Source organism: Cyphomyrmex costatus, unplaced genomic scaffold (assembly GCF_001594065.2).
Source record: "Cyphomyrmex costatus isolate MS0001 unplaced genomic scaffold, Ccosl1.0 scaffold546, whole genome shotgun sequence".
In the NCBI taxonomy this organism is placed as follows: domain Eukaryota; kingdom Metazoa; phylum Arthropoda; class Insecta; order Hymenoptera; family Formicidae; genus Cyphomyrmex; species Cyphomyrmex costatus.
In genome coordinates this window covers 34,715-46,956 of record NW_017279671.1, presented here as the reverse complement: position 1 = coordinate 46,956, position 12,242 = coordinate 34,715, and the positions used below count along the sequence as shown (strand labels likewise).

At 36.9% G+C, this 12,242-nt stretch overlaps 1 protein-coding gene across 1 annotated transcript in view; it reads left to right on the top strand.

The window, feature by feature from the left end:
- The window catches only part of mam (neurogenic protein mastermind), a 97,195-nt gene extending 85,409 nt beyond the window's left edge, over positions 1 to 11,786 (top strand). The window contains exons 3-7 of the mRNA XM_018546340.1: positions 1,586 to 1,933; positions 8,519 to 8,699; positions 9,658 to 9,972; positions 10,427 to 10,681; positions 11,411 to 11,786. Coding sequence (XP_018401842.1) covers positions 1,586 to 1,933; positions 8,519 to 8,699; positions 9,658 to 9,972; positions 10,427 to 10,681; positions 11,411 to 11,655 — 1,344 coding nt within the window. The 3' untranslated portion in view covers positions 11,656 to 11,786. The remainder of the gene's footprint in view (positions 1 to 1,585; positions 1,934 to 8,518; positions 8,700 to 9,657; positions 9,973 to 10,426; positions 10,682 to 11,410) is intronic.
- The last annotated feature ends 456 nt before the right edge of the window (positions 11,787 to 12,242 follow it).

Here is a 12,242-nt window from a genome sequence, read left to right as displayed (position 1 = left end):
TAACTGTAAATTTCGTTACCGTTACCCAAAAAATGTAACTCGTTACCGTTACAGTTACCAAAAAAAGAAAGTAACGCAGTTACCAGTAAAGTTACCAAAAAAGTAACTTGTAACTGTAACTTCGTTACAAGTAACGAGTTACTTCCATTCCCTGATATTTACAAGAAACATCAATTCCCTACGAGTTTCTTTTATTTTTACGAATAACCGACAGTTCAACTGATCTATAAAAAACTCATGACGCGAAGATAACTAATAATCTCATAACAAAATTAATAATTAATTTTTTGCTAATAAACGAGATCGATATATCATATAATTCAATCCATTATCAGGGTTGGCACAGAAAAATCCAGTTTATAAAAACCCACTGGGTTTTTGTACAAAAACCAAAGTACAAATTACAAAAACCTAGATTTTTAGTAATTAATATCTGTATATTGTTGATGTAGAAGACGTTGCATCTGTGACGTCTTCTGCATCATTTACGTTATAATGATCGTTGTTACTAGGTTACTACATATATCAGCTGAGCCAGATACAATGTTGTTATTAATACCGCTATCAGCGCTATTAATAATTTCTAATTCATGTTCATCACTTTCAGTATTACTAATATTAGATATTTTTTGTCGTAAATAATTTTGACACTTTTTTTCAAATGTGATTTAATCCGTTCTATTTTCACTTTTCCGGAAGTAATTTGAATGTAACAATATTTGCAACGCTTTTCAATAATATGGTCCTATTCTTGACATTTTCTTCGACCACCACCATTATTAGTTCCAGAAATAGCCCCTCGTCCATTACCTCTTTTGTTAGTTTTGTTATTAATATTATCCATGGTAATTATACAGAATAGATGCTGCAGCTTCGAAACTCACGTATATGATATTAATAAAATCCTAGTCCTAAAGCTTCGTAGTATTTGTTTAATAACTTTTTGAGGTTATGTTTTTGTCGAACAGATACTATGCTTTTAAAACAATAGATGACTGTACTAGAGTCCTAGAACAAAAATCCACAAAAACTCATAAAACCCCCCAAAAATGGATTTTTTTTAAACTGGATTTTTGCCAACCCCATTATTCCTACTGTTAAGTGTGAATGCGCAGTCTGACATAATAAGCAAACGCCGATGCGTAAGAATTATTAAATTTATATTTTATTTTTATTTTTATTACGCGCAGGCCGGAAAACCTTAGGTTAAAGATTGATCCGCTATATTCAGGACGACACTTAAGACAGACTGAATATCTGTCCTATTCTATATTGAAAGTTTTTTAATATACATATGTGATTTTTTATATATGATACTTTACAATTATACTCTAGTTATATTCATAGTCATATATTTTTTATGCCAATAGTTCTATCATATTTTGATAAAACTACATAACATATTTTAATTATTTACATTGTGTAGCAGTAAAAATTGTAGTTCGGTCTGCCATATTCGTGATATTTTACGACGGTGGCCAATTTTTTATTTGAGGATCATTAACGTAAACTTGATTCCCATGATCTGTGCGAGATAGACGAACTGCAGTGCAAAATACATATCTGCGGTTTTGTTTTGTTACAGGTGTCGGCGGGCCAACATTTACAGGTCACGAGCGAATTGAAACCGGTCGTGTCCGTCGCGGCGCAGCAGGGCATGTACTTCAATCAGCAACAAACACAGAATCAGGCCGGGCCATCGGCTAATCAGGCCGACGCCTACTGCTCGGTCTCGCAGTCCCAAACCATCAATTTCACTCAACAGAGCCTAAGACAGCGAGCGACGGCCGCGGCCGCCGGCGGAATGCCACAGCCGGGTGCCGCCGGCCCAGGGGCGCGAGGCCATCCGCAGCAGGTGCCGCCGGGCCAGGTCGATCAACATCAGCACGCGAAGCTTCTTCAACAGCAGCAGCAATTGATGCGCGCGCAACAGGTAAGCAACCTACTGATTGTCTTTCACAACAAATTTTTGTTCGAACGTTTTACATTGCGTATCTCGAGATGTATGGAACGTTTTTCTACATTGAAAGAAAAAGATTGGCTGTTGCACCCCAAATTAAAAATATTATACCATATCCAGCCAATTTTTTCTTTAATTTTTTGAGTACATACAACTCAAATTATTTTAGCAACATTGCAATGCTTTATCAATATTGCAATAACGTTAATTGCTGCAAGTTTCTGTGCTGTCTATAGTGCGCGTGGTTGATAGTGACACGTGCGATGTCCGAGCAATTTCGCAATCGATGCAAATGACCTCCATCCGCATTTTTATACGTAACATAGATACGAAATTATTTTCATGATAGATATATGTAAATTACACGCGTTCGATTTTCGTTCGTACCGAATTGCTCTCTATACGTTGTAGTAACGATCATACGTGCAACGTTTATCTTTATACGATTATTATCGTCTTCCATGCGCTCTCACACCTTCATCCGATATCGTTCGCGCTCAAGAATCGCAATTCTCGAACCGTTACACCGATAACCGATATCGTCCTCCGAGGCGAAAGCTTTCGTTGTGACGATCGTCTATGCAGGTAAGATAATCGCGAGATCGCAGCGCGATGGCACATTATCCGAGACATTAAGCTCGTATCCGGCGAGAAAGGAAGAGAAGGAGAAAGAGAGAGACAGAAGAGAGCCCGCGACGTCCGTATGCAACAGGTACTGCTCTTTTGCAACTTCTGCCCCGTCGTCGTGTTGAAAGAAACGACACAAATAGGACAAATAGCGTGAGCGCGACGGGGGACACGCGGGCTTTCTCCGAGACGGGGAACAATGGACGAAAAAGTTTTTGCTTCGCGTTCCACGGAGTTTCCTGTGGGAGAGCCCGTGATATCGAGGGAAGGCAGGATCGGCAAATTAGCGTTCTCAGCGATTACTTCGCGCGAGATTAAGCGTCGTCGATACGTACGCTTTTGTTCGTGATGGTTCTTCGCCTCGTCGGTTTTAAAGGCGACAAACTCTTGATGACGTTAAACGTGTAATTTACCACGCTTATTCCGCACGCAAAGGTTTATCGCAGTAAGCGACGCGCAATGTAGTTTATCGGTCTCTTCACACTCAGAGAAAAACATAGCGGTAGTATAGATGATAACTATACAAGCTTTATATTATGTAGAATTAATGTACGTAACCGAATAAACTGTTTTATATAATCGCAATAATTACAAAATAATTTATTCAACTATATGTATTAATTTAACACATAAAAACTGTATATGTTGTCACTTACATGTATTTTGACACTATTATATCATTTCCTCTGATTGCACGCATATATTCTTTCTGATTTTTTTTCTTTCATTTAAATATTTTCTAACGAGAAGAAAATTGGGGATTATCCTTCCTTAAAGAGAATTTCATAGAAGACCTTTTTTTTAACGACTCTTTAATGTTCTATCGTAAAGACTTTCAATCGAACTCTTCGATCACAGTACATCCAGAATCTGATATATATAGAGAAGTCATTCTTAAACTTTTAAATTGATTCAAATTAGATAAAGTAATTTTTTATTGCATTCGTATCGCGCGATCTAATTCATTTTTATTGGTTATTGCAAAAATAACGATGATTGTGCGATTAGAGACGCGTCACCGGGAAGTCAATTTAGTAATTGTCAGTGTTAATTGTTATTATATACATAAAATTATCTAGATAATTTTTTTAATAAAGAAATGGCTTTATTTTATTATTTTTGAGGTGATTAATAAGATATTATAATATCTAATCTAAATTATTAAAATAAGGTATTATTTCCTATCTTTATTTTAGGTAAAAAGAGTGTTATTTTTTTTCAAATTATCTTAATGTATATTAAATTTAATATGTATTTTTCTCAGTATAAGACTTTTAAACATCTCCTTTTTTATAAACCAGATGTTTATGTTTAAAATTGTTAAATCAGTACTATCCAAGATATGTAATTCTGAGCACTGACTTGATATATGTGACTCGATAATGTTTCGCCTATTTAAAAAAAAAAAGTACTTTCAATATCGAAATAATTTTATATATTTAAAATCTAAATCTAAAGAATTAGATTCTTACTTTTTACCCATAATATCAAATTTTTTTTTTCAATTATATCTCGCCATTATATCGGCGCCAATAGAATGTTAAAATTGTTACAATATAAATGCGTCGTATTGCTTACTGCACTGTATTCTCTCAATCACTCTTACGTATAATACATGCACATTGCACATATCTGTTGTCCAGATATGTGCAATGTGCATGTATTATACGTAAGAGTGATTGAGAGAATACAGTGCAGTGGGCAATACGACGCATTTATATTGTAACAATTTGCATTATCCGATATGCTACACTTCAAAAATTAATGTTATTTAATTATATTCAACTAGGATGTATACAAATTTTAGGATTAACAAATAATTTTTTTATTTTTATCGAGTTATTTATTTTGATATACTTTCAACTAAAGTTAGTTTAATACACCTTTTTTTTGTAAGATTTGTGGTTCAAACATGTATAATCTGTATAATTTTGTTGCTTTGTAAAACAATTTATGACATTTGAAAATTTTAATCTTTCAAGTTTTATTTTTTTTGTATTTATAATAGTGTATTTAATTGTAATAATTAAATAACACAAAAAAAATGCGCGCGGGCAATGTGGCGGGTAAATGCTGCTATCAAAGTAAGTATTCTCTCTCTCTCTCTTGCTGGAAAATTATTGTTATTCCCTTTCATATTTCGTCGTCAGACATTCACGTTCGGAAAATAATGAGACAAAAATATAACATTTTAAAATTATATTTTGAGGTCAGATCAATGTTTTTTTTGCTTTACATAACAAGCTTTATGCGATTATGCTCTCAAAATGGAGTTTTTTTTATGGCATACTCTTTATGAACAAAATTTAACACAAAATCAGAAAACGGTATTAATAATCTTTTAATATAAAAACTGTAATGCACTGCATTACATGATGGAGTAGTACGATGCATATAAACTTTTTCTAAAATGAAATAATTTCGTGTATTACGCGGTGAAAATATTATTAAATCTATCATACAGTGAGAGTGACAAGCGTGATATTCAGTTTAAATTTTATCCTTTCTTTTATTGTGTTTAAAACATTTTTCATAGTAAATATTCCACTTTTCCTTAGGTACGCCGCATTCCCGCATTCTCCCCTATCATACAGAAATCATCCGTCAAATATTTACGTTAGAGAAACTCTAATTAAAAAAAAATAAAGATTTAGATGATAAAAATGTATTATATCTATATTTTATAAATGGTTTTGCTTTAAAGTGATATTATCTTAAAATTATCTATAACGCTTTATAATTGCACCTTTTATCTAAATTTGAAATAAAATTATCTTATCTAAGATATGTTTACGTGTAATTTATCTGATCTGTATCTACATAAATTTTATTATATTATACAAGCGCAACACTGGCAATTGCAAAATTGCGTACACAGAGCTACTCATCGAGATCCCGTAGCATTTGCTTGCGTGGCCGTCGCATCGGCGAATGACTCAGTCTGCAGCGGCCCGATTGTTATCTCGATAATGCTAAGGTACCAAAGACGACGACGCTCGTGCTCCAGTTACTAATTGTACGTTTCGCGCAATTGGTTAGTCATCCTGTTCAGTCGGGGATAAGCTTGAGCGGCGATAAAGCGGTGTATCATCCAGAACGACGCGCAGCCAGCCCAATGATTTTATCTCGAATGAGGAGTGCTCGGCCAATATTAGCATGCAACGAATCGATTGCTTTCTTTCAAAACACATTTTTGCATATATACGCATGTAATTGATTAACAGCAGACAGAACGAACGGTCTCAATGAATTGAAGAAGCATAATTCTTGCGGTTGAATCGCTTCACCTTGGACCATAGTTCTTATTATCAGTATACTTCTACATATCGCTCATTTGCTACAACAACTCGGAAAACAAAATTTTCCAGAAGATAAATTTCAATATTTTGCGCGCGAATTATAAAATTTGTTATATTTTAAAATATAATTTAGATGTAACACAACTGATTGTAGAAAAATATAAAAGTATATTCTCTCTCTCTCTCTCTCTCTTTTAAAATACATTTTTTCTTCTGCCTTCTTTATGTTTTAGGGTTGTTCCACTTTTCGGTAAATTTCAGCTCATGGTCTTACTCTTTTATATACTCTCTTATTCTTTTACTCTTGTTTATCCAATACATATTTATTACCTTACAGTTTATCTGAAAATTCTTTTTCTACAAGCAATATTAAAAATGATAATTTTTGTTGTTACAGCACATGATGTTGTAATATTTATCGATTTATAATTAAAATTATATTTCTTGGAATTATTTAAATTCTACTAATGTTTCGCGTAAGTACAATCGAAGTTATGAACACGAGAGTTGGAGTTGGAATCTTTCATACGCAAAACAGAAAGCATCAAAAATAATAGACTGATATTTTTATTGCATTTGCGGATCTGTGTTCTCTTTCCGGACTTACACGCAACGTGTAGCGATCTAGATTAGCGCTTGCTCGCGGCCTCGCGATGATATTGGAATTGACGGGATGATCGGCCCCGTATCCATTCCGATCCATTAGGATAGTTAACGTGCACAGAACAACATCATGGTGCAATGTCTATGAGTTCTAGGAATTACCAGAGCTCTCGTAACAGTTGCAGAAACCCATTCCCATTCTCGTTATATACAGTATCTACCGAAATGCGAATCGAGATAATTGAATATCTCGATAGCTTTTTGCAAAATTATGAAATTCGCACAAATAGAATCGATGACGAAAAGAATAAGAAGAAACAAAATACTTTTTTGGTAGCCGGTATTCATAGTCGGTTCTTATTTGAACACTGTTTTAAGTATAATGTCTTAAGACGCGAATACGGCCCTCTGATTGGTTCGTGACATCTTAAGATTGTACTTAAGTTAAGACGATCTTGAATATAAGAATTGACTATGAATACCGGCTTAAAGTTCTCAAACTCTTTTAAGCCGTAATCACCCTAGCGATTGCGCAATTGTGATTTGACGATTGAAGATTATTTCTCAACCAATCGGAACAAAGCAATCGGTGACTGCTTTGCTCCGATTGATTGAGAAATAATCCTCAATCGTCAATCACAATCGCGCAATCGCTAGTGTGATTACGGCTTTAAGCATATGTGTTATGTTACGCGTTGGAGCGATTGCGAATTAAAAATTCGAATTCAATACAAATCAGAACGAAACAAATCAAAATTAAAATTGTCTAACTGTTCAGAAGGACTGGTATTATTTTACTCCCCGAGTTTTTTTTTGGGAGGGGGGAGGGGGGTGAGTAAAATAATACTAGCCTTGCTGATTAGTGAATATTGTAATCACCGTGTTGTTGATTGTGCGATTTTATCATACGCGCGAGAGACAATTATTAATGTGATTTTTGGGAAAATATGAACTTATTGTTTATTCGTATACTGTGGCACAAGTTTTAAATTATATCTTCTTCGAATCTTTCTCCTACGATTCGTAGAGTTTTGCTGAAGTGTTAAGAATTTTAGTTATAGATATATGTATAATACTCTCATGACTATTATTAGATATAACTTTATTAGATCTAAAAATATAATTTTGTTGAATCGTGAAATATGTAAAACGCTTAAACAATTGATGACAATACTATGAAAAGTTTTAATATTCTAGCAATCGGTCTAACGTCCTCTCCTAAACACAATTATTTTTACATCTATATATCTACAATGTATATAGTTAAATTCTTAAATCTATGCACTTTCTTCTCCTTTGATTCTTGCAATCAGGTGATATATCGCGACCGTATTAGATGCGTCGTTGTGCGAGGATCGATGATGACGATGCGGCGATCTCACTGTGCAAGAGCATTCGAGTTTGTGTTTCCCGCTTGCAGATATTACGCGGCTGCGAGGAAAGCACACGACAATACAAAGCGGCGGCAATCGCGATGCTAGAATCGGCGTGGCGGCCAGAATGCAGCTCGCCGCTCGTCTCGCTTTTCTCGCCGCCGCCGCTGCGTCGGATACGTTCACCCTTTCGCTCTCCTGCTCTCGCACCACTCTTCTCCGCTCACCTCCTCTCGTTCGTCGCACCGGCCGGCGTCTCTTTCCACTCTCGACCGAGCAACAACCTGCGATTAGGCGTGCAACGCCCTTCTGCTCTCTCGCTTTGTCGAGGCTCCGCAAAAGACCGATGGAAACCGCGACGAGGCGATCTTAACATCGCACACATTGCAATTTTCAGCACTCGCCGATTTTCAAATCGATGCCGGTCGCCGGAGACAACTTCGAATTCGAAGTCTTACCTTTCGAAGTGAGATGACTTTTTCACCGAAAAGGGAACACGTGAATGTGTCCGTCTTCGACTTTAGAAATGCAGGAAAATATATGATACACGATTTTAATACATCTCTCTTCTAAAACGTTCAGTTAAATTAATATTAAAGCGTTCTGCCTCTGTATACTGTTCTATTTTCTGATATTTGTATGTTTCTAATTTGCAGGTAATGCAGCAACAACAACATATGGCAGGTGGAATGGGAAGTGTAAGGCCGCCACCACCCGAATATAAGGCCGCAGCCCAGGCACAGATGATGCATGCTAGTATCGGTATGGGTCAGCAAGCGAGGTTTGCAAATACTGGACCCATGCGCAGAGTTACGCAACAACCTATGCCACCGTCGGGTAAGCTCGAAAAAAATCTTACCAACCCTGTTTGCTTATTTTCTATAGTTTAATGTTTACATTTCACAATATATCACTTCTTTATTTCAAAAGTGGCACAACTCAAAACGTGATTTTCGAGTTATTATCATAAGTGATGAACATTACCCTATCAAATAATCGAAATTGTCACAACTCAAAAAAGATGATCTTTTAAGGGCTGCGAAATGAAACTGGTATTTGATGTTAGAATTATATCTTTCTTGCTGATATTATTTGATTAGTCATTAATTTTTTGTCAAAATGGAAGAATAGTTTTTTCTCTTTTTTGGAAAACTTAATTTTTTGAGTTGTCTCACTTTTGAAGTAGTGGAGCAGTACGAAAACTGGGATAGTTTCGCGAAAAAATACTATTAATATTATACAAAATCCATTGTGTGATAGTAAATAGATATTTTATGTGCTCGATACTTCATGTTCACCGTTATTCAACATCTTGGCGCGGGTAACACGTTGAATATCAGCGTAGAAAGAATTCGACCAAGCGTAAACGCGATGCTGACGTTCCGCTGGATTCGCTCCAAGAGGAAGAGAGACAGAATTGGCAAAAGGTGGCGGCGAGGTGACGGAGAGAGGGAGTCGAAACTATCCTTATATATCCTAGCCTCTACAAGACCTCCTATCGATCGAGTCGACGCCGGTTTTCCCGAGATTCTATCTAAACGGAAGGAAATCTGCAGATTTTCGCGCTGAGCACTGCTCTCCCTTAAAATTTCACGTTCTCGAATTTGATGATCCGGTACCATGACGTCATCGCGATTTACAATATCAATTCGGTTGAATTTAATATTAATATAATGCATTCGTACTGTCACATAATTTGTTGTTTACGTGCTTTCGCATTTAAGTAACAGCGGCAGCAGTAGTAGCAACGTTAGACGACGCTCTGCATTATGGCACGTGTGGATGTTTTTCGCAGGTCCGATGATGAGGCCGCAAATGGCGCAACAACAGCAGCAGCAGGCGTTACACGCGGCCGGCGGTAATATGTACATGGGCGGCGGTGGGATGGCTGCCATCGGCAATATGCATCAGATGCATCAACGGCTAGGCTACCCGAGAACCAACAATCAACGGCCGCCCAACGTCAGCGTTGGACCTCCGGACGGCCTTGGAAACAGCATAGCGGGTCGCGGCGCGCAGCAGGACCAATGGCGACATGCAGTTTTGATGCAACAACAGCAGGGCTTTCAAGCGCAAATGCGCTCGCAATTCAACCAGCAAAGTCACCAAGGTGTGAGAGAGAGGGATGGAGGGAGAGAGGGAGAGAGAAGGAGAAACAGATATGATGCGCTTTCCAATGAGAAACACAGCATAACACAGTGAACATTTCATCTTTGTTTAATTGGCAAACAGCAAGGACGTAATTCACTGTGTTATACTGTGTCGTTTATCTCTTGCTGGAAAACATCCGGACGTACTATTGCATTCATTAGAAAAATTGCGAATCAGTTGCTGATGTCAGAACTTATTTCGCGTTAATTCGTTATTTGTTCTCTCGAACGATGTCCTCATTTTCGTCGGAGATGACAAATGTGCGTGTCGCCGCGTTTTGTTTGGATATAAACCCATAAATGCAAATCATATTCATAGAGAATTAAGCACGTCTCGCAAATTTTATTTGCTATTATTTGTGAAAATTTGAATTGAAATTGCGAGATTTTATTAAATCGCATGATTTTTCGCAGGTGCTTTCGGTATGGGCGGCGCGGGCAGCACAATGCAAATGACTGCGGCACAGATGCAACATCAACAATTAATTCGTTCACAAAACGGCGGCATAGCTGGTTCAGGGATGTCCAACAGCACGCAAATGCAACAGCTGTTGACGCAACAGCATCAACAACAAACGCTGGCTATGCAGCAGAATAACAATCAGATGTCGTTGCAGATGCAGATGTCACAGACAACGTCTGTAAATTCAGTCAACGTTACTGGGACCGGTGAGTCATTACTGATGAATGAGCCGCGAGATATACACTGAAAACAAAGATGTTACGACAAGCTCAAGCGTAACTTATAATTATTAATCATATAAATTAAACAGAATTTCCCTATAGAATTATGTGGATAACATTTATAAAAACAGCTACAATCATAAAAAAAATGCAGTTGTATCGAAAAATATAAAAAAATTTGCATTGAAACCCTGAAAGAAGTTAAACTATTGTTGTAAATACAGTTATATATTCATCAGTCGTATTGAATAAAAATGGCGAACATTTTGTTCAAAAATTAGTTAAAATCTTTCTTGTAACTGCAAAATTAGTCAAATTTCTATTTTAATCGATTATATTTCTCATGTCACATTATTCAAGGTTTGTTAACTAAAACGATGCATTTTTCTTATGTCCGATTGCTTGTGTGTAGTTTGTGTGCGAGGCTTAAAACTCTCTTTTTCTCTCTCTTTTTAAAATCGGAAGATACGAAGAAGAAGGAGAGAACGTTAAGTCTCATTAAAGTAACATTGATATAATCGGGCCTTAATTTAAAAAATTCTTGACAGTGTGTTTGAATGAGAAAAATTATTCAAGTTTTTTGCTCTCGTAAAAACATTACAAGTGAAAATAATGGATTTTACCAATGGGACTTATCTGCTCTATGTTTTGTGTCACGAATATTTGTAGCAACGTTCGACACATTTAATTAGACTCGATAAATTGTATGTTCAGGTTCTCCCTTGCATCCGCATCAACAGTATGGCGCAGGCAGTCCTGGAGTACGTAGTCTACCGCCACCGCAGCAGCATACTCAACCACCACCACCAGCCACAACTACGGATCCGTCCGTAACGGCCCCTGACTTTACCCTCGAATTCTTGGAAAATCTTCCTACGGGAGACACGTCGAACTTCAGTGCTCAAGAGCTGCTTAATTCTCTCGATTCTACGGCCGGTTTTAATCTCGATATTCTGTAATAGAACCATACGGTATGGTCGGTTTAGATGTCGGTGCCTGGCGGTATGCCCATTTTACTACAATGTCAAATGAGTGAAACTGACCCCTTAAAGTGTATACTTAACGCAACGGTATCGACGAATTTCACTTCGTCCACGTATTGATCTTCTTCCTATCGTGTTTTCCCTCATTGTATCAAACATCGATTGTCTCGTCAGTACAATTTGGATGAGAACATCGACCCGACGAATATCTTTTTCGAATCTTTGATTTTTAATTGCAAAAAAGTAGTGTCTATAAACGAGATGTTCGATTCGAGTGAAACTTATTAAGAGTTCTAAAAAGAACGATTGATGGAAATAATAATACTATAATAGAGGACTGACTCTTTTGAGTTTGATGTTAAAGAAACGAGCACAGATTGATGATATGCAGGTATTTGTTATATTCAATGACAATTGCGAATAACGATGGTTACCCACCGGTGCGACAGTTCCACAACCGGTCGTAGTGCATTCTCGGTCACCGCTTCAGCGGCCGCCGGACTATTCTTTTAGGCAATCACATTTTAGTAAAATTTAATTTTGTAATAATAACCGCCGAAGGG